Genomic DNA, 21,902 nt, shown 5'->3' on the forward strand with positions numbered 1-21,902 from the left:
TGAATCGCAACAACAATATCATCGCGTCTCGAAGGTGCGTGACTGGTTTCCGAGTAGCCTTGAACGCACCATTCCCGAGTTAACCTGCGCCGGCCGGGCTGCGTCAACGAGCGCGCCGTCCGCCACTAGCGAGCGTCGTTTGTCAGCTTCAAATTCCCGGGGGGAGGCGGCCCGACGCCCGGCTTCTGTCCACACACAGGTCCGGTGAGTGCCCCACAACTTACTTTCACCTCAACGGGAAAGAGAAATGACAAGAATATAGTCGCTTCGCGAGTTAGCCGAGACGCTAAATGAGTTGCATGCGTCCATTATCGGACATTTGCACTTCAAATGCTTTTCACGACGTTTTCGATGCTGCTGTTTTATTCTTTAAACTCCACTCGGACTGCCTAAAAACTCTTCAAACATCCCGTCGAATCAAGGCGAGTACGTCATTTGTTACACATTCGCCATTTGACGTTGGCCGACATAGTGGGGATTTAGCATGTTAGCTCGGAGCTAACTGTTAGCGGCGTGTTGAGCAGGATTTAAAGATAATACACTTTGTGTACATGCGCCTTTTAGGCACCCAGGGGACACTGTAAGCGACCAAAACAACAATAATGAAAAAAAACGAATCATGAAGTAATACTAACAGCGTTAGCTCGAGACTTGTTTATCTGGTGCGTTCAGGTGACTCGACCAACCTGTCAGCTGACGCGCAACTAACCGGCTCGCCAGATAATTTGATCATGTGCAAAAAGCACCTTTTTGGAAATTCTGTCTTTCAAGTCAATTGGTGTCATCCGTGGTTACGATGAAGTGACAGGACAGGAAGGTGTGTTGGAGCTGCAATGGGACTCAAGTACTGCATTTGGCGTTTCAGTCTGATGTGTTGATTGATTGATTGATTCCTGCCAACATTAAAGTTCCCTTCGTTTCAACCTCGGTTTGTGCCATTCCTTTCCGACCTCTTTTGTCATTGTTTCCATCGTTCATTTCTTGCTTCCCAAAGAGCAGCATCTCAACATGTGTCTGTCACTTCAAGCCTCCATCAGATGGTGTTGGATTTTGCGTCCCTCCTTCCTTTGCTTCAAACCAAAAGACGTAGCCAGTTGCACTTTGTTTTGGAGAATGGCCAGACAGCCTCAGTCCAAGTCATGTGACCAAGTCACTGGATCCCTACCCGGCATCCTCTGCCGTGTCAGGTTACCGCGGGTTCTGGATGGCCCGTCTCCATGGCGATGGGCCGGGCCAGAAGCCGTCGTCACGTCCGCGTAAAGCCGCGTGTCTTATTCCACACCGTTGACTCGCTTGGCGTGACAGGCCGGCCATTGGTTGTCATGTGCACGTGACGCCGTTTGTTTTCTGTGCTAACCTGCAGCGCGAAGGATGAACCGCAGCAGCAGCAGCAGCAGCAGCAGCAGCCGCCGCCATGGCCCGCAGCAGCGCTAACGCCGAAACCCTGGAGGGCTTCCACGAGGTCAACCTGACCTCGCCCACCACGCCCGATCTGCTGCAGGTATCTAGGCACGCTCCGCCTGCAAACCTGCTAAGAAGTCAGGAGTTCACAAGATGACGCCAAAACACCACTTGACTGGAAATGTAGCTTCTGCACTTGCTTCCACAAGGCGTACAAATATAAGCGATAGAAAAAAAGTAGCCGTGTCAGGTCCGACGCTTGAACCACCGGGCGCCGTCTTTTGTGGCAGGCGGAGCAGCGGCCGGGCGCTTGCCACGGCGCGCCGCCCACGTCCCTGTACCGCACGCACTCGCTGGGGGCGCCGCCCGCCGGCTTGCGCGCCGACCAGCTGCCCACGCGGCCCGTCTACTCCATGCCCACGCACGCTCGCAACGGCAGGTGAGCCGGCGCCGCGTCCCCTTTGCCGCCGCGTCCCCTTTGGCGCCTCGTCCCCTTTGGCGCCGCGTCCCCTTTGGCCCCTCCCTCCCGCGTCTTTTTCCTCCTTTGCCAAAATCTGTCAACCTGCCCGTCCAGCGCGCAGGGCCCGGAGACAGACGGCGTCGAGAGCAACTTCCTGTCGGGCGACGATGGCGGCGACGAGTGCGGCGGCCTCAGCGACAGTTTCACGCGACTGCGCGGCCCCTCGGTCACGGAGGTGCGAGAGAAAGGATACGAGCGGCTCAAGGACGAGCTGGCCAAAGCGCAGAGGGTAACTCCCGATAGCTGCTCGCGTGTGTGTGCGCGTGTGGGCGTGCCCGTGTGTGAGAGAAACACTTCCATATTTGCTTTAGTTGTTACCATTTTTCTTTCTTTTTGGCCTCGTGCGTTTTTCCTCCTGCCTTTTTGTGGAATGCATGTGTGTGTGTGTGTGAGCCATTTCCCACACATTTGATTTTGATGTCATGCAACTTATGTTTTCTTTTTCTTTGTTTCTTCATGTCACGGTTGTTTTGCTCGCCATTGGCCGCATGTTGTCGCGTGTGCGTGCGTGCGTGCGTAAGGAGCTGCTGTTGAAGGATGAGGAATGTGAGAAGTTGTCAAAAGTGCGAGATCAGCTGGGCCAGGAGCTGGAGGAGCTGACGGCCAGCCTCTTCCAGGTCGGTGCGCCTCCAACGTGTGTTTGTCCGTCCCACCGCCCCCCCCCCCTCTTCTCTCTGCACTTGCGCCTTGGGACACAAGCAGTGTTTCTTAGCCTTTATTGAGTCAAGGTGCATTGTCACCCCAGCAAACAGCACATTTTTTAAAAAGCCCTGTTATGAAATGTGAATAATTCTCGCCCGGGGCGGCGGTGGTGGTGCCGCCGCTGTTTGCAAGCGGCCCCTTTTGAAGCCTTTTCTGCTCGTGAGCTCATGCTGTGCCGTTTGCGCTGGCGTGACTCCAGGAGGCCCACAAGATGGTGAGGGAGGCCAACGTCAAGCAGGCCAATGCCGAGAAACAGCTGAAAGAAGCCCTGGGCAAGGTGAGCTCGTTGCCCGCCGTTGCCCGCCGTTGCCCGCCGTTGCCCGCCGTTGCTTTTTTTGTCACTGCCGCCGTCACTGGGCTCAAGCTTTTGCCCTCCCCTCCTGCCGGTCAGATTGATGTGCTGCAGGCGGAGGTGCAGGCCCTGAAGACGCTGGTGCTGTCGTCACCCACGTCTCCCGTGGGCGAGCTCCCCAACGTGGGCGGTGGCGGGGGGAAGGCGGCCTTCCGGAAGGGCCACAGCAGGAACAAGAGCACCTCCTCGGCCATCCTGGGAACGCAGGCCGACCCGTCGGCCACGCAGCCCATCGTGCGGGAGTGTCGAGAGGTGCCGCAGCGCTCCGGCCCGAGCCCGCTTGAGCGCTGGCTGGCTGGCTGGCTGGCTGGCTCACGGCGCGGTGTCTTGCTTGCAGGCGGATGCGCAGCTCTTCAGCGAGTTCAAGGCCTGGAAGGGGGAGCCCACGCTGGACCGCCGCTGCTGCTTCCTGGAACGAGTTTACCGCGAGGACATCTACCCCTGCCTCAACTTCAGCAAGAGCGAGGTCAGCGTGCAATGCTCCCAAACGTCTGAAAGTTAGTTCAACACCATTACGTTGACTCCTCCTCCTCAGCTGGGGTCGGCCATCTTGGAGTCGGTGGAGCAGAACACACTCAGCGTGGAGCCGGTGGGCTTCCAGCCGCTGCCCGTCGTCAAAGCCTCGGCGGTCGAGTGCGGCGGACCAAAGTGAGACCAGACCGCGCTTCCTCCAACTTTGGCTTCCTCGCCCGCTGTCCGACCACGCCGTGCAAACGTTTGTGTGTCGTCGCAGGAAGTGCGCCCTGAGCGGACAGACCAAAACCTGCAAGCACAGAATCAAGTTTGGAGACTCGCCCAACTATTACTTTGTATCCCCGTACTGCCGATACCGAGTGAGGCCGCCGCCGCTGCCGCCGCCGATGGACAGCCTCCAAAATGCAAAGTGCCTCACTCCCATTGTCACTTGCTTGTGTGTCACGTCAGATCACGGCGGTGTGTAATTTCTTCACCTACATCCGTTACATCCACCAGGGGCTCGTCAAGCAGCAGGACGGTAAGCGGCAACGCTCTGCACTCGCACAGCAACAAGAAGTCGGGCCGAGCCATTACTTAGGGGGCGCAAGAAAATGCTAACTAACAATGTTGTCGTCATCACATCGTCCCATCTCGATTTGATTGTCTTTAAACTGACGCTTTTAAAGTATTTATACTGAAAAGTAAAGAAACGGGAGAGTAAATGTGATTAACGTACTGTACATAAATGAATGGAAAGATCGGAACAGACAAATGTGCAAACAATGTCGAAGGGGGTCGTAAATAGGATGCAATGTCAAAGTGTGACCAGCAGAGGGCAGCATTTCTCCCTCAGGCTGGAAGTGGGGGACGTTGCCATTCAACTGCTGCGTGCGTGCGCGCGTGCGTGTTTAGCAGAGCAGATGTTCTGGGAGGTGATGCAGCTACGCCGGGAGATGTCCTTGGCCAAGCTGGGCTACTTCAAAGACAACCTGTGACCAGCCAGCCTGACTGTCCTCCAGATGCTCCCGCTCTGGATCAACCCGGTGATCAGCGTACGTTCCTCAGCACACTCGGCAGTGTTACCGTGACAACCCTTTGGCTCACTTCTCATTCCGTTTAAAAAAAGAAAGGTGAGCTTACTTGACCAAGTTTTGGTGTCCTAATCAAGCGCCAAATGGCTCTCCTTGATGCCATGCCAAGGCAATTTGACTTTCTTCCCCTAGCGCTGTGTATAAATGTTGCAAGAAGTCATAAAAGGTGTCGTCTGCATTAGTCTGGCTTATGCAAGCATACCGCAGTATCTTTAACTTTCCTATGAAGAACTTTACATTTGGAAATTATTTTTAATAATGTCTCATTATTATTATAGACATAAGATATATATACAGCTATAATTTATTCAATTGAAATCTGTTTACTCTAGAATGAAAGTAAGTTTCCGAAAGAGCTTCAAACCTTCCATTGTGTACACTTGTGGTCTTTTTCCAAATTGGAAACGGCATCCGCATGACTATGACCCCAATTCCAAGGCGCTCGCTCTCGGGGCGTTGGACTTGGTCTTTCCGTCTTTCGTATTTATAAAGCTAAGGAAAGCAAACAAAGACGCTGAAGGACGTTTGCAGCATTTTTTCTTTGATGACCTTGTATTTTTGCACGTGTGCGTGCGTGCGTGACCCTGTAAACGTTCTCAAGTGAGCATGACTTTGTCTCTTTTTCGTTGTCATTTCAAGTCACCATCAGTCACCACTTTGCTTTAGTGCCTTTTCTCTCACGATGAAATAAACAAATGAAGACGAAACAAATGCTCTGGAATGGGGCTCATCTCATGTTTGCCATCTTCACTCACACAGTGCTGTCTATGCAAATGTCTTCTTTGCTTTGTGTTCAGGCAAGTAAAAAGTATTGCTTAAGTGTTCAAGTGAGGAGCTTGATTTAGTTAGGCCATGTGAAAAAGAACAAATACAGAGTTTGATTGGGGTCACTTGTGGAGGAAGCGCACGCCAAGCTGATTAGCGCTTGATTTATTTTCAAAAGAAGCCCATAAAAGAAAGTTCTCGGTTTCTCCGTCGCTGCCTGGACTGGAGCGGAGCCCCCACCCCTGATATCTATTTCCCTAGTGCGGCCACAAGCCCCAAGCCATCCCGGGCAGGCCTATCGCCACCAGGATGGACGAGAAGAGGTTGACGGCGTTGTTGTCCAGGATGGGTTTGCCGCTGATCCAGTGCGTGGTGGGCGACTGGTAGCTCACCACCTTGCCCACGCTGGTGTCGAAACCTGCCGCCAAGCAAGGCAACCGACCGGTGACGCCTTTTTGCTGGAGAGGGACGTTCCCCACCCGGGCGAGTCGGACCTACCCGAGTACTGCACGCTGGCTCCCAGGAGGGAGTCGAGGAGGGAGCCCAGCAGCCCGGCCGCGCCCCCGTACAGCACCAGCGGCCACTGGGGGGCGCACTGCTGCATCTGGCCGACAAACAGCACTTGAGTGGCCCAGTAGGCCCCGCCCACCGCCAGACCACCCAGGAAGCTGGCCACCAGGCCCGTGTGAGTCACCCCGCCATTGGTACCTGTTGCGGCGGTAAGTCCACATTTCAGCTGTATGTTTTCTTCTCTCTGTCTGGCTCTCACCTTCAGGGACCTCCTGCCAGGTGGTGATGAGCCTGGGGCGAGAGCGGCTGAGGACGGGCCCCACCTCGGAGGCCCAGGTGTCGCCCGCGCTGCACGCCAGCGCCCCTAGCAGCGACAGGCACAGCCACGACGCCGTGTACTGCCGGCCAAAGTCGACGGGCGTCTCGCCGGGGCCCGCCTGAGCAAAGCAAAGCAGAGCAGAGCAAAGCATTGCACACTCGGCGACAACGGAGCCAGCCGCTTGTGCCGACGGCTTTTCTGCCGCCGCTCACCTCGATCATGTAGAGCAGCGCCAGCTGCGTGGGAACGCCGCCGTTGCAGAGTACCTGCATCCAGTTTCGCTGGCCCCCTGCCGCCAACAGCAAAGATGTGAGAAGGCCGCCGCATCAGAAGCCCTCAGCGCGCCTTTCTCACCTTCCTTGTAGTCGGCGTCAATTTTCTTCTTGCGCGCGGCACCCCAGCGCGTCAGTTTGGACGAAGTGACAAAAAAGGCCAGCAGGGACGAGAAGAAGCTGAAGTTGGCCATGGTCAGCACGAAGCCCACAAAAAGCGCTGACGAGACAATGTGACAAAATCCAAAGTAGTCACGCTGCTGTTTGCTTGTTTTTTCTTTCCACCGAGGCTGCCTCACCTCCCAGCGCGCCCGACAAATCCAGGCTGCGTCTCTTTCGGGCTCGAATGGTCAGCACCAACGGCACCAGGATGGAGAAGAGCCATCGCCACGGCGACACGGGCTGCAGTGACCCTAAGCAAAGGCACGCCAACTTGATAAGTACAAAAATCCCGATGTGTTTTGGAGCCGTCTTAAGCTCGCTCATAATTTTGGTCCTGTTTGTGAGGTCACATAAGCGATGCGGAAAAGCAGGCCGCAGAGCGTCTCCAATCGTGCGGGCGGGCTGCGGTTCGATACGGGCGCCAAAAGGCTCTTTGTGCCGCGTCTTCGGATAATCAATGAAGGCCCTTCAACGCGGCGGCGACGGAAACAATCGTGCTCTTTGTGGCCTGCTCCATAATCTTGCGTCATAAGTTTGGGGCCCTCGAGAAGCATCCGTGGCTTGCTTGGCTTCTCGACGCCCCAAACGCCGAGTCATTTGCGACGACTGACCGGAATATGCGCTGAGGGTCAGGGAAAGCGTCCAGAAGAAGAGGGAAAGCGCCAAAGTGGCGGCCAGCAGGATCATGTCGCTCATCATCTTCAGGGTGTCCTTCATGGGAGGGCCGCCCAGCTCAAAGCTCATCTCGTACTCTGCCGTGCTCTGAGAGCGCCCAAAACAAAGCAAGACGGCAAAGCTTAGCAAGAAAGCAAAGCAAACACTTGATCACCGCCCACCCTCAAGTGTCATCTTTTCTTGTTCATTGAAAAAACGGCACACAAATCTGAAAACACAAAGCTTGACTGATGGCACACGGATGCTTTGTGCAACCCTCTGCCGAGATCTAACGAGCGACTCCAAAGTTGATGAGTAGCTTTGCTCCTGCTCTCATTTTCCTTGGATATCGCATTTGCGGGCGAAAGATCGTCCGGCTCTCCTCTCTTGCCCTGCCCTGCCCTCCCCTCCCCTCCCTTGCCTGGGTTAGTAACATCGCATACAAGCGCGTTGTTACCAGCCCAAGACACATTTGCAAACCAAATGACTTGAATAGTTGACTCACTGCACTTGACAGGCTTCATTGTCGTCGCTTTCACTTGCTCTCCACACCAAAGTGTCAAAAAAGCTCGCTCGGTCGGTCGGTCGGTCGCACATGAAGACAAAACAAGAAGCGACAGGCGGATCTTTTATCAGCGGCAGGCACACCTCGCCGGAAGTCGATGGGCGGGCGGGACTTTTGCTCACCAAAATAAAATAGAGCTTAGTAGACGGAAAAAAAACAACGGACAACAGACGCTCTTTATCATCATCAAAGAAAACAAATCCAACTTTCTATCACTTTTATTCTCGAGTTGATTTTTGTTGCTCTTGTTTGTAGTTAGAGGACAGCGGTGGATTTGGGTTCTTGCCATGGACCAAAAGAAGATCAATTACCATTTGAAACCTTTGATTTGTGCACACTTGCAACTTCGACCAACTCTGTTTGACCATTCATTGTAGCCCATCACAATAAGCGACTCGTACTCCACAGCAGTGCAAGGCCCCCTTCCCTCAACATTACGCGGGCGTGCGGCAAAGCGCAGAAGCAAGCTGCCCGCCCTGTGGAGGAGCCTTTCTGGGCACAGCTAATCCAGGCGTCATCGCTACCGGCCCGTGTCAGAACGGGCAGTATCAAAAGCTGACGGCGCCACCCCTTCTTCAGAGCGTGCGGGCAAAAAGGAAGGGCCCTTCCTTCTCTTCTGATTGGAATGCTACGGCAGTGATCATGTGGCGCAAAGGCTGAAGGATAACTCCATTGATGGCCTGCCTTCCTGCTGGATATTACATTTCACATGTTTGAAGGTGAAAAGACCTTGGGCATGAGTGAGTAAAACAAGACACACACGAGCCAGATGACTCACCTCCATTACGGTGTACTTTTGACCAAGCCAACAAGTCTTCAATGCGTCTCGCGCAGATTGGCCCGTTGGTCCCTCAAAGCCGCCGCGAGTGGGATGTTCTTGGTCTCGTCTGGCCCGGCGTGCGCAAGGAGCATCGTCGGGTCCGGCCCGTTTTGGGCGAGAGGGATGCGCGCCGCCTCTTCAACTGGCTCAGGTTAGTTGTGGTTTGCAGGCCCGGCCCACGTCTGACAGCTTGCAACACTGACTTCACTTGTTGGCCGGCTCATCACAAAGAGCTCGCAGTTCCAGACAGGACATTCTGCTGGCGTGGCGCCAATCCACACCCAGACATGTGACGTCGGCACCGGCGCCGTTCTGACCATAAGATCGTATCCAAGGCGCAAACGTTTGATGAAGCTCGATAACCTTCAAATTGCGGCGTGAACTCGCAGAGCCGCGACCGATCCGTCGATGGTCGGCAGCCAATTCCGACAGCAACGAGCAAACCGACGACATATCCATCCGCCGTCCGTGCAACAAACGTCGGAATCTGCGTGGCACAAACATCTCGTGATGGAACATCTCAAGTAGGCAGAAAGGATTGCAGACAAAAGTGACCTCTGAGAAACATCAATCTTGCCAAATTTCCTGGTATCGCCCATCAGCTGCTCATTTTTGGTTTGACGCTAAAGTTGCGTGAAGGCCTCGGTCACCGTCATCATTAGCATCGACACGAACACTTCCATACTCCGACAACCTGTCGATTCACTTGACAGGGGATAAAATGACTTCACTTAGGCTTTCCAAGAAGGAATGACTGGGGGGGGGAACTCATAAAAAGAAAAGAATCACTTCAACAAAATCGAGTTTGACATTGGGAAGCGTATTGATTTCATGCATGGATTAACTCGAAGAGGAATTTTAATCCAAATCTGCCACGCGGTGAGAGTGATTCTTCATCTTGGTCCTCTAAGTAGGTTACTTTCAAAGCATGAGTTGTTTGCGACTTTTGTCAATCCGAGCCACGGCCGATGTCATTGGATATTAGGTTTAGAAGCAGTTCTGGAAAATAGAAAAACGACTTATTTGACTTTAGTTTTCATACAGAAATCCACACAATAAAATATGCTTGTTTTGGATTTCCGGTAGTTATCGTCGGAAGCATTTCTCAAACCGACAAGTCTTTCAAAAAACAAACAAACTACCTCGTAATTCATTGCTTATTTTTTTAAATAAACGTATACATCATCAAAAAACAGCTTCCCTCTTGTTCATCATTCCAACGATTTGTCATTTGATTCTGGTTCCTATTTATTTTGCGTCCTCGGGCTTGCCGTAGTGTTTACATTAAAACGACACGCTGGCGAGCGAGCTAGACCGATCCCTCGCTAATTGAAAGTATTTAAAACGACATTTCATCGGTCTGCGCGTGCCTATTCAACATTTACGACTTGAAACTTCCTCTAAATAATGGCGCATTATTAGCAATCCCTGAAAAAGCGTGAGGTTGCAGGGTTAGCTTGTTAGCTGCATGGCGATGGCTGAGCCGGCGGCCGAGGAGGAGCTGCTCCGGCCGGTGCCCCGCGAGCAGGCCATCCTGGAGAGCTTCTTCACGCAGCTCGGCATGTTCTCCTTCGACCGCGCCAAGGACTACGTGGAGAAGGAGAAAGACAACAGCAGCCGGAGCTCCGGGGCCGTCTGGGCCGCGCTGCTGGCCGCCCTGGCTCACCTGGCCGCCGCCGAGAAGGCTTACCACAACATGACCTTCCTGGGACAGAAAATGGGTACGGACGGACGAACGAACGAAAGCAGCCTTCACCCGCAACCTGCCAGAAATGCTGAGCGATGAAGGACATGCAGGGGACGATTGACAAGCGTAACAACCGTTGTTCGCAAGTTTGATTGAAGCGGATTGACTGCAGTTTATTTTGTAGCCACCAGAGAGCGCTGCAGCGCAACACTCGTTTGACCTGACCTCTTGTCCCTGCAGGAAGTCAGTCCTTCTTCAGCCGCAAGGACTCGACGCGCACCATCTACACGTCTCTCCACAGTGAACTGCGCAAGGTGATGACGTCGGGGCGGCACGTGCAGCGGCAGCAGCAGCACCAGCACCACCACCAGCAGCAGCAGCAGGCCTCGCCGTACCTGGAGGACCTGCTGTGTCACTTGGCCGAGCAGCTGTGCCACTTTGCGCAGGCCCGCGTGGAAATGGCCGACCTCTACGAGAAGATGCACGCGCTGGCCGGACAGAAGAACGTCAACGGCGAGGCGCTGGTGCCTGCCCTGGATGGCGTGATGCACAAGTACAGCTCCAAGTGAGTCTGACGGCGGGCCAATTCCACTCCATTTCCATGGCCTCAAACTTGCCATTGAATGAGATCATATTTCTCATGAGAACCCAACCAAACCGAACATTAGGTATGCTTGACACACAAGCCATTCATAAATTGCATAACAATATCTCCATTTTCATGCCATGCAATTGAAGCTATTTGATTCGCAAGCCATACTCGCCACATTTAAGCGAGTTGCTGAGGTCAAAAAGTCCGCAAGGCTTCCTGTCACGGCTGGGCTGAAACGTTCTTCAAATGAGATGGAGGAGCTTTTGCCCAAGAGCCCCTGTGAGGCTCTTCATTGTGTGCACGCACGCACGCACGCACGGCAAGTTTTTTATAGAAGCAACATGACGTTAGTTGCGGCAACATGATAAATGAAGCAGTGCGATCATGGAACGAGGCCAGAGGAAGAAAAGTGCCGAACGCGCTCTTTGGCTCACTTAATGCCCCCCCCCCCCCAGGTTCCACCACCCCATCCTGGGCCGCGTGGAGGAGAGCTTCCAGACCGAGGTGGAGGTGGTCACGCAGCTCCTGCGCTGCCAGGCGCAGGTGTCGGAGTGGCGCTTCCTGCCAGCGCTGCTCAGCCTGCAGGGCGCCGGCGCCAAACTGACGGCGTGGGGCCAGCTCTTCCAGCGGCAGAAGGAGACCCGCAAGCATCTCTTCGGAGGCCAGTCCCAGCGGAGCGTGCAGCCGCCGCACCTGTACGCCTGGCTCCAGCGCTTCCAGGCCGCCCTCCTGGCCAAGTTCAGCTTCTACTTCCACGAGGCGCTGAGCCGCCAGAGCACGCCGGCCGACATGCGGGCGCTGACGGCCCGCGCCGCGCCCGACTACCACGGCAAGATCTGCTCCTTTGCGCGCAAGCACGACGCCGCCAGCGTCTCGCTGGTCTTCAACAACCGCGGCTCGGAGAGCTTCCGGGGCCACGGCTACCACCACCCGCGCTCCTACCGCGAGGCCCCCAAGGGCGTGGAGCAGTTCCCCGCCGTGGTGTCGCTGCCCACGGGCGAGCGCCCGCTGGCGCACTGGCCCAACGTGGTGATGATGATGGGCGACCGCGCCGCCGAGCTGGCCGCGCCCGACAAGGTGGTGCACTTCTACGACGACAAGGTCCAGAGCACCTACTACCTGGCCCGGCCCGAGCCCTACTTCACCCTGGTGGTCATCCTGGACGGCAGGAAGTCCGAGCGGGACCCGGGCGTGGTGGCCTTCCTGCAGGAGATCTGCGGCTCGCTGCGCAACTCCAAGCCCTTCGCCGGCCTCAAGCCGGGCTCCAAGGGATGAGCCGGCGGCAAGACTTGAAGGTTCTTCCGTTCGGATTTGTCCGCCTCCGGGTCGAGCCTGGAGCCGGCCGGCTAATGTGAGAGAGAGCTTTGGCAAAAGTGCTTTTAAGATAAAGAAAAGAGTCAGCCTATTGTGGAATTGGCTTGTCATTTATTTCTTTGTAATATAAATACGACACATTTTGGCTATGTGAGCTGACGTGACGAAAGGCCGGGTTTCAAACACCAACAGACAAGGACATTTTCCCTCCTCTTCCCCTCTCCACCTGGTGGTGGTGGTGGTGGTGGTGATGATGCCACAACAGACGGACGGATGCTATCCGAAACAAGGTCAGTGTGCAAATGCGGGAAGTCGAGCAAAGGTTTGAAGGATTCCTTTCATTCAGAGTGCTGCAAAACCCAAAACATGAAAAAAAAAGGCACTTTCACATTCTCTCGCTCTCACATTCACATTGGCTGTGCTGTTCAAGTGTTTTTTTGGGGGGCGGAGCCCCACCCTGTCAGTTTAAGGTTAACGTGGGACTTGAGTGCAGGGCTTTCTGGCTCCGTCCGGGGACTCCTTTTTGAGGCTCTAACAATACTTTGCTTGTTGTCTTTTGCAGGTTAGGGGCCTTTTGCTGCTCTTTTTTTTCTTTCCAGGCTGTGCAAATTGCTGCTTGTTGGCATGGGGGTGGGGTGGGGGGTCAACAAGCAGCAATTTCTTTTATGCATTTATTTTATTTTATTGCCAGTTCCGTTTATTTGCTCTGCTTTTTTTCTTTCTTCTTCACAAACATTCCGAATTTTACATGATGTCAATTCGAAGGATTTTGGCCGTTTACAAAGCCTTCTCTTCTGCTCACGTCAGAGATTGGAATTGGCCCAAAACGAAATGAAGGAAGGCCCCGTTTGATCAAATGAGCGCACGGCACTCCCGGTGGTCCCCGGACCGCAGTTTGAGAACCTTTAGTGTAGCGAGCAGGTAAACACACAAAGAAGGTGGCATGCAAGTTTCCCATCTTGCACTCAAACCAGGTCTACGGATCATCGACCTATTGGCGAGCACTACTTGAGTCGAGCTGCGTGCGCAAGCCCAAGGCAAGTGGTACACACGCACACACACGCACGCACACACACAGCGTAAAAGTTCCCTCCCAAGCACGGCACCCTGTATGAACATCTCAGGCCATAAAGAAGAAGGCTCTTAAAGTTCGCAAGTAACATTCAATAGATGAACAGTCGTTATAAACATTCATTTGTTAAGTAATTAGCCGGACCTTTGTGGGTTTTAGCAGCAGAACTGAGTAGAAAAAAACAACCCAAGATTCGATAAGAGAGAAAGAGAGAGCACCGTGGCCCGGTCCAACATTCACTTGACTAGAACTACCGCGCCTACTAAATGCTTGTGTACAACGAGAAGAGAAGAGAAGACAGCTTCCGCTTTTCGAGAAGAGTTGCGAAGAAAAGCAAAGTATCGATGCTAGAAATACACCTCATAGACACATTGAGCCATTTCCCCCGCTACCTTGACTTCCGAGCATTTCCTTTGTACATCAAATATGATTTCTGTATTTGCAAAGTTCCTACTTGTCTACGTTTCACGTCATTCTACTGCAGTTCAGCTCTTCAGCATTCACACGCAAACTTTCTACGCATTCTCTAGTTAGGATTAATAGGTATTCTTACGCGGGACGCCGAAGCGCCTTTCCCACCGACCCTCACTGGTCCGATTGCAAAATGCTTGGCGCTTGGTACCCTGTTCTCCTCGAGGTGGGCCCACTTTGGCTCACATGGTGCAGGATTTGTCGGCGGGCGGCGGCGGCGGGGGGAGAGGCGGCGTGCTGCTCTTGGGCAGCACGGCCGGTTTGGGCCTCAGGGCGGGGGGCCGAGGCGGGACCCCTGTCCGAGCGCCCGCCGACACGGCCTTGAAGGCTTCCGGAGACGGCTCGGCCGGCCTGGGCGGGGGGCCCGGCAGAGGGCTGACGGGACTGAGGGGCCCGAGCGGGCTCGGCGTGCCGGGGGTCCCCGGGGTGCCGGGGGTGCCGGGCGTGCTGGGCGTGCTGTGGGGGCTCGGCGACTCGGAGGAGCAGGGGCCCGGTGGGCCGTTCTTCACCTGTTCCAGGGTGTCCAGGACCACGTCCGGAGCCGGCCTGCGGGCCTGACGCTCCAGCAGCCGGTAGTCCCCCAAGACCACGCTCACCGTCTCCTCGATATCCTGTGCCAAGACACCAAAATCATTTTGTTGCTCAAAAGGGGGTTGAGTTTGAAGAGCCAGTTGGGTACCTGAGCCAGCGTGCCGCTGTCGGCGGCTCTGGTTCGATGCGGGTCAAAGCCGTGCAGGCCGCTGCCGTGCAGGACGCTGCCGTGCAGGCCGCTGCCGTGCAGGCCGCTGCCGTGCAGGCCGCTGCCGTGCAGGCTGCCGCTCGCCCGGCGGACGGGCGTGTCCTCGGGCCGCCGCAGCGAATCGCGCCGGGCGACGGTCATGCCGGCCGAGCGGCGGCGGCGCTCGGGGCTGTCCGGCGGTGGCGGCGGCGGCGTCGGGCCCTGGCTGCGCCCCAGCAGCAGGTCCCGGGGGCTGAAGTGACCCGTCACCGGGGGCGAGCCGCGCTCCATCACCGCCCCGTTGCCGTGGCAGTCGGCGGAACGCCCCAGCGGACGTCGGAATAGACCCTCGGTTCGCTTCCTCCTGTGACTGGCGCCGGCCGCCACGTTAGCGCCGGCAACTCTCGTCTGTTTTTGCGCTGGGGCCCGTCCGGAACTTACCTGCGGTACGACTCGGGCGCTCGCACGTCGGTGGGCGAGCGCAGGTCTCGGATGGACCTCTTGTCCTCGGTGGTGCTGCTGCTCCCGCCGTCGCTGTCGGCTTTTTGGCTCACGGCGTCTGACGTGGCGTCACCCCTAAACGAACCGACGCCACAGTCAATTGCGCCATCGATGCTAATCGGTGAGGAGGGACTTCATCGGAGGCTGTTTGGCCAATCTGACGGATGGAATGAATCACTCGAGCTAAATGGAGACGCCTTAAGCGAGAGCGGGGTGGGTGTGCTTTTAGTGCAGTCGGACGGGAATGAGAAATGCAGGTTGCCGTGGTAACGTCACCGCTGCGTCACGAGTAGCGAGCCGTTTCTTTGTCTTTGACTTTGCGTCAGGCCAGGGCGGGTTAGGGTTAGCGCTCGGCGGCGGCGCCCCGGCGGTTTGGCACTCGCCTGTCCTTGACCGCGACGTACTGATGCGGCACCAGGCCGCGCTTGCCGTTGTGGCGCCCCTCCCACCAGTCGTGTGAGGCGCGCTGGTAGAGCAGCAGCGTGGCCCCCTTTTGGAAAGACAGCTCGCGGCCAGAGCGCCCCACGTAGTCGAACCTGGCCACCGCCTCGACCGCCTCGCCCTCTGCAAGAGGGGAAAGAAACAAGGTGTGTGGGGGTGGGAGGAGCAGGAAGGCACGTGGCCATGGCTGCAGTTGCCAAGGCAACAGCGCTCTGCGTACCCTCGTCGCTCGTCTGGGTCTCGGTGCCGGCGTCCGGCTCCGTCTCCTCCAGAGCTCCCGGCTCGCTGAAAGGACTCTCGCTGTGGGAAGCAGAGGTTGCCGTTTTGTTTTGTCATTGTCTAACATGGATGACCACTGACACAACTACCGTCTGACGGAGTTTTCTCGTTCTCGGTCGCCAATGAATGACAAGCAAGCGCGAGGAGCCTCTCACCAGTACTGCTCGCCGGTCATGCAGGTCTCGTAGAGCGGCCCCGGCAGCTCCTTGGCGTCGGGGAAAATGTTGTCGTGGTGCAGGATGACCGTCTTGATCACCTCGTTGACGTGGGCCTGGCAGGCCACCTGGTCCAGAGAGTCCGGGGTGGGCAGCAGAGTCGGCCCGAAGACGATAGCCAGGTTCCCGGCGTCCATCATGTTCTCGTCGCTGTACTTGGACAGGCTGGAGGACAAACCCAGAGTGAAAGGATGCGCTCGGACAGGAAGTCGTCGCCGCCGCGAGCGAGCGCCGGCCGGCCGGCCGCCTACTGGTTGAGGAAGGCAAAGAGGTAGCGCATCACCACCAGCGTGGCCCTCGGGACCCCCACCAGGATCTTTTGGATGCACTGGGCTCGCTCGTAGAGGTTCTCCATACCTGCTCAGCAAGAGAGCGTTCGGAAGGGCGCCAAACTCATCTGGGTTCCAACTCATCGCAGACGAGCGCCACTCACGGACGCAGGCGATGAGGTCGTTGAACCTGTCGCTGGGGAAGAGCGGGTTCTCCAGGCCGCGGAAGTACAGCTTTAAGACGCCGGCCACCGAGTTGATGTCGCGGTTGCTTTCCTCGTCAATCAGCGGGTCGTCACCTGGACGGGAGCCCGTCGATCAAATCCACGAGCGAGCCCCGTCCGAACCCACGCTCACCTCTCTCGAAGGAGTTCTTGATGTCGTTGACCTCCACTTGCGAACCGGACACCCGGAATATGCCTTGGTGTTGGAGACCTGTGCCGTAGGTACGCAAAGCCCTTCCATTGGAGGTTCTCTGTTCGCTTTGGAATTGCCACTCACCGTGGAGGTTGATGTAGCGCACGCAGCTCTCCACCAGCAGAGGGATGGCTTTGCTCGAGTCCTGTCAACACGGTCGACGGCGTTACGTGGCTTCACTCGCTTCAAGTCAAACATCTCCAAACTTTACCTGGTGCTTGCTGTGCGAGTTCTTGCGCCCGCGACTGGAAGAGGACGATGAAATGCGGTCAAGTCGGTGAAAAACCCAGGAGGCGGCAGAATCTTACCTGGTGGTGAGCAGCTCGGCCCTGTAACCTGCCGGAGGGAGGGAGGGAGGGAGGGAGGGAGGGAGGGAGGCAAAGCGGGACCGACCTGTTCAGTGTCCGTCTTTGGATCTATTGTTGCCCGCACCGTCGGGACATTGGCTAGCTCACCTTCGGCTATGGCTTTCTTGAGGACGTCGTGTTTGGCTTGGAGCTTGGACACCAGGTTGCTCCCCTCCAGGTACTCTCGGAATTTCTGCGAGAGAGAAAAATGCCGTCTGGATTTGTTTTGCGCTGGGGTCTGGGCCCGCTGCCGCCTCTGCCGCCACTGCCGCCGCCGCCGCTTTGCTCTCACGGTGAAGTAGAAGAGTTCCGTCTCCTGCTGGTTGGCTCGCCTCTTGGCCAGGCTGGGTTTGTTCAGGTAGCCGTCCGACACGCTGGACTTGACCGACTCGGACGACGGACTGTGGGTGAAGCTCTGAGAGACGTCGTAGTCGTCCAGCACCGTCATGTCCTGAAGGGCGCTCAGCGTGGCGCCCCACGTCTTCTTCACCTGCCCAGCAAAGGGTGAGCTACGTTTCACTACCAACTAGCATCTCTGGCGTGACCGCCCGCCCGTTCTGACCTCTTCGTTCTCGATTTGAAGCGACGCCAGGCGGGTCTGCAGCTGCGTGAGGCGCAAGGTGAGTTCCGCCTGCACCTGCGGCTGGGAGGCGATCTGGCTCACCTGGCATAGGGAGGGAGACCGGGAGGGAGGGAGGGAGGGAGACCGGCCCAACGCAAAGGTCACGCCACCCGCCCAGACGTCCCGCCACCCGCCCAGACGTCCCGCCACCCGCCCAGACGTCACGCTTCCCGCCCAGACGGCCCGCCCACATGCCGTCTCGTACCCACCGTGTCGCCCATGTGGGCCTGGAAGCTGAAGCGGAGCGGCAGACAGAAGGCGCTGGGGTAGAGGCCCAGCAGACGTTGGCGGTCCCGGGCGGGGTCCAGACCCTCCACGGCGCCTTCCAGGACCTCCAGACCGGCGCGCCTGGACGCCTCCAGGCTGAGTTCGGCCGACAGGTACGTCCTCAGCGCCCGGCTCAGACTGGAGTGGTAGCCGAGGTCGCAGCACTGGCCGCCCACACATTGACACATTGACGGCGGCGGCGGCGGCGGCGCCCGGGCCGAACGGCTTTGCGGCTCTCGGGAACTCACGTCGATGATGTCGGGCAGGTCGTGGATGTAGTACTTGAAGACGGCGGCGTTGGTGGCCTCCAGAGTCAGCAGGTACTCGTTGCGCGCTTTCAGCGTCTTCACTTTGTTCTCCGAGTATTTGGCCTTCCTCTGAAAGCAAGCGTGACAGTCGGCGGGCGTGACGCTCGGCGGCCCGTGACGCCGGCGCGTCCGCCGCACACCGACCTTCTCGCGCATCTTCTCCATCTTGCGGGCGGCGTTGCGCCTCTGGTGGCGTTCCTCCATGCGCAGGCCGAACACGGGCTCGGCCGCGCCGCCCGTTACGCCTTTGACTCGCCCCTCCTGCCGCTCGGCCTCGCGCAGCTTGCTCTCGGCGTTGATGGTCTCCACGTGGTACATGTGGTAGCTCTTCATCACCTGGGGAGAAGCGAGAGCGATGGCGGACCAGACTCCGCGTGGGCGCTTAGGGTTAAGGCACTGCACTTACGGTGTAGAGCTCGTTGAGAAGCTTCATGAGATCCTCCTGAAGCTGGAAGATGATCTCCTTGCTCTAAAGGAGGACACATCATCAAGCCACGTGACGGCGGCGAGGATGGGATTTTTTTTTTTCTCTTTTTCTTGAGGTGCCACGAGAGAGAGGGATGAATAATGAAGAGGATGAGCGCGTGTTTAATTAGCCGTTAAGCCTGGCAGAGCGCTCCAAAACTGACATGGCTTTTCCCTCGGCGTAGGTAGGAGTCTTGCTCGCTTCCCGTTTGAGCGCACGAGTTGAATAAAACATGCGTTTTGACTTGTGATGAGGAGCAAGGGCGGCGGGCAATCTGACCCTTTTGAGGAGGCGGGCCGAGTCCTCGCTGATGTGCGTGAGGCGAGTGATGACGTTGTTCAAGTAGAGGTCGCCAAGCGTGGCGTGGTCCTTGCTCTCCCTCCTCACCTGGACACATGCGCAATTGCCATCTAGTCTGCCAAGAGCCACCGTCTGCTGCTCACCTGGTTGAGCAGCAGGTACCAGCAGTTGACAGGCGACAGAAGGTTCTGGTCTTTCCTAGAAGAAGCAGACAAGGTGTCAGAGGCGGGCGGGCGGGCGGTCGGGCGGCCCGGCCCGGTGGCGGGCTGGCTTTGGTTGGCACGCCTACTTGTACTGCTGGTGGTCTTTGGTGCTGCGCGTTTTGGCCATGAACCTCTCGGCCAGCTTCTCCAGGTTGCGCGAGTACTCTGTCTCGATCTCGGCCTTCTTGCGGAAGAAGTCCTGCAGGTCCTGGAGGAGCTGCACGCGCATCTCCGTCTGCTGCTCCAGACAGCGCTGCTGCTCCACCAGCTGGGCCCGCACATCTACAAAGAGCCAAAACGCTGACGCCGCCTTTCATTGCCGTTGGGCCCTTCACACCTTCCTCCGGCCGTTCCTCAAGTCTGCTCTCTTAGTGTCTTCCCATTTTTCAGGACATTTTTTCTCAACATATTTTTTGCAACTGGAGCTTTCTGAGCCTGGCATTTCCTCGTGGGGGGCTTTGTCACCTTTGGACTGTGCGTGGCTGTGTCAAAAGTCACCTTGGAGGCCCATGCAGCGAGCGAGCGAGCGAGCGAGCGAGAGGCACGCTCTGCTGCTCGGCCAGCATCCGTCTCCAACAGCGGGGAGGGGGGGAGGGAGGGAGGGAGGGAGGTAGGCAAAGCGGCGAGGACGGAATGCACAATAAGCCTCCCTCACCTCGCTCGCACGCACACACGCATCCTTGCAAACACGCAGACTGAATCCTTGGGGAGCCTCTCTGCTCTGACAGACGTTGTCATGGCAACCACACAGTGTGTGAAGCATGTGACGGCCAAGGTGATGGCGAGGGAACGCGAGCTGTCGCATCCGCTTTTCACTTCCAATATGAATACCGAGGAGGGGCCGTGCCGTGCCGTGCCGTGCCGTAGAATAGTGGTTTGTGCGCCAGAACAGTGGTTTGTGCACCTGGCTTGCAGTTTTGGACATTCTGGCTTTGAATACTCGGGATTCTAGAAACATCAGCGCTCATGGTTGACTGTGCGCTGACTGGCGTGCGCAACGACAGCAGAACGCTGCCGTGCTGCTCATCGTGCAAAAGCGCAGGTCCATTTCGGGGGGGGTGTTTGCGAAGCCCCGGGTTTTTCTTCTGCCGGCCTCACTACTCTGGTCCACCTGGCCCGCGCACGCTATACGTACGCAGCGCCTCTAGCTTTGCACCAATCACTGGGCGGCACGGGGAGGCAGACTTGGGAGGCACATAGTTACAGGAGCTTTATGGTCCGAGGGGGGGATTCTCATTTCACGTGAGCGGCGGCCATTTCAATGCAGGGCATCCCCGCCTGAACACATACAACACGAATGGCAAAAGCAAAAAAGGGGTGTGTGTGTGTGTGTGTGTCTACGTGCTGAATATAATATGCATATAACGAATTTGACTTGACTTGATGCAAAATCATTTTCGTTGTAGAAGGGACCAGAAAGAAGGTTATGTGTCAGGTGCTCATGAAGGAGGAGGAGGTCCTTTGCTTTTGTCTTCTGCTCAACTACTACTCAAAAAAGCAAACGACGAAATTCTCAATGAAACATCTCCCGCCATGTTCATGTGGATCGTCACGGTGGCAATTCTCGCGTGCTAGCAGGTGTCTTTTTTTCTAAAGGGCGGGCACATGATGCAGGCGGGGGGGGATGCTGCCGGTAACCATGGCGCTCTCTCAAAAGGATGCTTTAGGACTCCCCATGACCCTGAACCCCAGACAGCCTCGCCCCCCTAAAACACTTCCATCTTCATGCACCACTCGGGATGAACTCGTGACGTGCACGTGCGCGCGTGCGTGCGTGCGTGCGCCGCAAGATTCCCGCCTTACCTTTCACTTGACTCTCGTAGTCCGCAAGGATCTCTTTGTCCTTTTTGCTCTTGTTGGCGTTTGACATGTCGCCTCCACCAAGCACGTCACCACATCCAAAGAAATACAATCAAATGGGGAAAAAAAGGAAAGGAAAAAAAGACCCCGATTATTTTCCGCCTCGTTCTTTGCCCTCCAGCATGCTCGCGACTTCCACGCACTGCCGCAGCCTCCACGCTGACGATGAGGAGGGGGAGAAGGATGGAGGAAGATCGATCACGTCGGCCGGCAATTAGCTTCTCGCGTGAGCGCGCACGTCACGATGAGCAGCGGCACTTGCGCGCTCCCGTGCGGCTCCGGGCACACGCCCACGAGGTCGGCACGCAGAGAGGGCACGCATGCGCGCCGACAACTACGCGAGGCGAGTGGGTTCCAGTTGGAAGGGTGCGTCCGTCCACGACGCGTGCGGGCCTGCCGATTGACTTATGACTTACGTGCGGGTTGAAAAACTGCTCCGTGAAAATGACGACTTGACTCATTCATACGCGCGTGCCTCAATCCGCGCTATTGTTGAATAGAACAGCTTCATCATGTTTACACCATTACCAATTCGTCGTTCAGAAATAATGTCGATTTTGTCCCGACCTGAAATGAAATTGGATTTATTGGCCATTTTCTCCCTCTAGTGGCCAACTGGGAGATGCGAGCCTTTCGGTGTCGTCGTCGATTATTATAAATGATCTGAATCTCTGTCCCACCCCTCCTCTCTGTTTGAAATGTAATGCTTCAAACTTTTATTCTTTTTCTCTCTTGCCGTTATACATTTCACAATCTCGAAGTGTTCTTCGTTGGAAGGTGCACATTTCTAAAAGAAAGTGATCCAGCTCTAGTTGTAGCCACGAAAAGAAAAATGCGCCGAAATAAAAGACCAGGTCCGTTTTAGTTTTTGGGTGCAGATGACGTGGGATTATTTGGGGAAGGAAAAAACCCTTTTAGAACAACACGCAAATCGTAATGACGTTCCTGCTTACAGCGTTTTGAC

General features: G+C 56.3%; 4 protein-coding genes across 10 annotated transcripts; 2 read left to right on the top strand and 2 right to left on the bottom strand.

The window, feature by feature from the left end:
* The first annotated feature begins 46 nt into the window (after positions 1-46).
* rab3ip (RAB3A interacting protein (rabin3)) lies at positions 47-5,233 on the top strand. Of its 4 annotated transcripts, none has more exons than XM_061269398.1 (12): positions 47-204; positions 1,364-1,501; positions 1,692-1,840; positions 1,976-2,150; positions 2,443-2,538; positions 2,823-2,900; positions 3,015-3,227; positions 3,313-3,441; positions 3,511-3,623; positions 3,709-3,808; positions 3,900-3,969; positions 4,344-5,233. In XM_061269398.1, the coding sequence occupies exons 2-12, from the start codon at positions 1,415-1,417 to the stop codon at positions 4,424-4,426; spliced, it is 1,293 nt and encodes a 430-aa protein (XP_061125382.1). In that variant the 5' UTR covers positions 47-204; positions 1,364-1,414; the 3' UTR covers positions 4,427-5,233. The 4 variants fall into 4 exon arrangements, with proteins under 4 accessions (XP_061125382.1, XP_061125384.1, XP_061125385.1 ...); XM_061269400.1 differs by having other exon boundaries at positions 4,347-5,233; XM_061269399.1 differs by having other exon boundaries at positions 59-199.
* Positions 5,234-5,437: 204 nt separating this feature from the next.
* On the bottom strand, positions 5,438-9,010 carry tmem19 (transmembrane protein 19). Of its 4 annotated transcripts, XM_061269404.1 has the most exons (9): positions 8,548-8,770; positions 7,710-8,460; positions 7,162-7,312; positions 6,688-6,801; positions 6,471-6,608; positions 6,329-6,405; positions 6,057-6,234; positions 5,786-5,995; positions 5,438-5,705 (listed from the first exon to the last, which is right to left on the bottom strand). In XM_061269404.1, exons 3-9 carry the CDS (start codon positions 7,292-7,294, stop codon positions 5,545-5,547), a joined length of 1,011 nt encoding a protein of 336 aa, XP_061125388.1. In that variant the 5' UTR covers positions 7,295-7,312; positions 7,710-8,460; positions 8,548-8,770; the 3' UTR covers positions 5,438-5,544. The 4 variants fall into 4 exon arrangements, with proteins under 4 accessions (XP_061125388.1, XP_061125391.1, XP_061125387.1 ...); XM_061269407.1 differs by lacking the exon at positions 7,162-7,312 and having other exon boundaries at positions 8,548-9,010; XM_061269403.1 differs by lacking the exon at positions 7,710-8,460 and having other exon boundaries at positions 8,548-8,991.
* Positions 9,011-9,834: 824 nt separating this feature from the next.
* kics2 (KICSTOR subunit 2) lies at positions 9,835-12,273 on the top strand. Its single transcript, XM_061269383.1, has 3 exons — positions 9,835-10,310; positions 10,517-10,841; positions 11,324-12,273. Exons 1-3 carry the CDS (start codon positions 10,058-10,060, stop codon positions 12,141-12,143), a joined length of 1,398 nt encoding a protein of 465 aa, XP_061125367.1. The 5' UTR covers positions 9,835-10,057; the 3' UTR covers positions 12,144-12,273.
* A 552-nt stretch (positions 12,274-12,825) lies between these two features.
* Positions 12,826-21,273, bottom strand: LOC133145712 (SLIT-ROBO Rho GTPase-activating protein 1-like). The gene is made up of 23 exons (XM_061269413.1): positions 20,882-21,273; positions 19,165-19,360; positions 19,019-19,073; positions 18,855-18,962; positions 18,516-18,578; positions 18,254-18,445; positions 18,050-18,178; positions 17,744-17,965; positions 17,475-17,576; positions 17,205-17,402; positions 17,021-17,105; positions 16,874-16,901; positions 16,777-16,810; positions 16,650-16,710; positions 16,506-16,583; positions 16,313-16,447; positions 16,131-16,236; positions 15,820-16,044; positions 15,606-15,685; positions 15,295-15,508; positions 14,885-15,019; positions 14,405-14,807; positions 12,826-14,336 (listed from the first exon to the last, which is right to left on the bottom strand). Exons 1-23 carry the CDS (start codon positions 20,946-20,948, stop codon positions 13,908-13,910), a joined length of 3,345 nt encoding a protein of 1,114 aa, XP_061125397.1. The 5' UTR covers positions 20,949-21,273; the 3' UTR covers positions 12,826-13,907.
* Between the last annotated feature and the right edge of the window lie 629 nt (positions 21,274-21,902).

Source organism: Syngnathus typhle, linkage group LG21, assembly GCF_033458585.1.
Source record: "Syngnathus typhle isolate RoL2023-S1 ecotype Sweden linkage group LG21, RoL_Styp_1.0, whole genome shotgun sequence".
In the NCBI taxonomy this organism is placed as follows: Eukaryota; Metazoa; Chordata; class Actinopteri; order Syngnathiformes; family Syngnathidae; genus Syngnathus; species Syngnathus typhle.

What these genes read in the sequence shown, in the direction of transcription:
- rab3ip (XM_061269398.1), top strand. Translation starts at nt 1,415, where the DNA reads ATGGCCCGCAGCAGCGCTAACGCCGAAACCCTGGAGGGCTTCCACGAG. An exon ending in GTCGAGTGCGGCGGACCAAA is followed by an intron (nt 3,624 to 3,708) that starts GTGAGACCAGAC and finishes GTGTCGTCGCAG; the next exon opens with GAAGTGCGCCCTGAGCGGAC. An exon ending in CCCCGTACTGCCGATACCGA is followed by an intron (nt 3,809 to 3,899) that starts GTGAGGCCGCCG and finishes GTGTCACGTCAG; the next exon opens with ATCACGGCGGTGTGTAATTT.
- tmem19 (XM_061269403.1), bottom strand. An exon ending in GACCCTCAGCGCATATTCCG is followed by an intron (nt 6,802 to 7,161) that starts GTCAGTCGTCGC and finishes GCCTTTGCTTAG; the next exon opens with GGTCACTGCAGCCCGTGTCG. An exon ending in CTGGCAGGAGGTCCCTGAAG is followed by an intron (nt 5,996 to 6,056) that starts GTGAGAGCCAGA and finishes CCGCCGCAACAG; the next exon opens with GTACCAATGGCGGGGTGACT.
- kics2 (XM_061269383.1), top strand. Translation starts at nt 10,058, where the DNA reads ATGGCGATGGCTGAGCCGGCGGCCGAGGAGGAGCTGCTCCGGCCGGTG. An exon ending in CTTCCTGGGACAGAAAATGG is followed by an intron (nt 10,311 to 10,516) that starts GTACGGACGGAC and finishes TTGTCCCTGCAG; the next exon opens with GAAGTCAGTCCTTCTTCAGC. An exon ending in ATGCACAAGTACAGCTCCAA is followed by an intron (nt 10,842 to 11,323) that starts GTGAGTCTGACG and finishes CCCCCCCCCCAG; the next exon opens with GTTCCACCACCCCATCCTGG.
- LOC133145712 (XM_061269413.1), bottom strand. Translation starts at nt 20,948, where the DNA reads ATGTCAAACGCCAACAAGAGCAAAAAGGACAAAGAGATCCTTGCGGAC. An exon ending in CGGAACTCTTCTACTTCACC is followed by an intron (nt 17,106 to 17,204) that starts GTGAGAGCAAAG and finishes TCTCTCTCGCAG; the next exon opens with AAATTCCGAGAGTACCTGGA. An exon ending in ATGACCGGCGAGCAGTACTG is followed by an intron (nt 15,686 to 15,819) that starts GTGAGAGGCTCC and finishes TGCTTCCCACAG; the next exon opens with CGAGAGTCCTTTCAGCGAGC.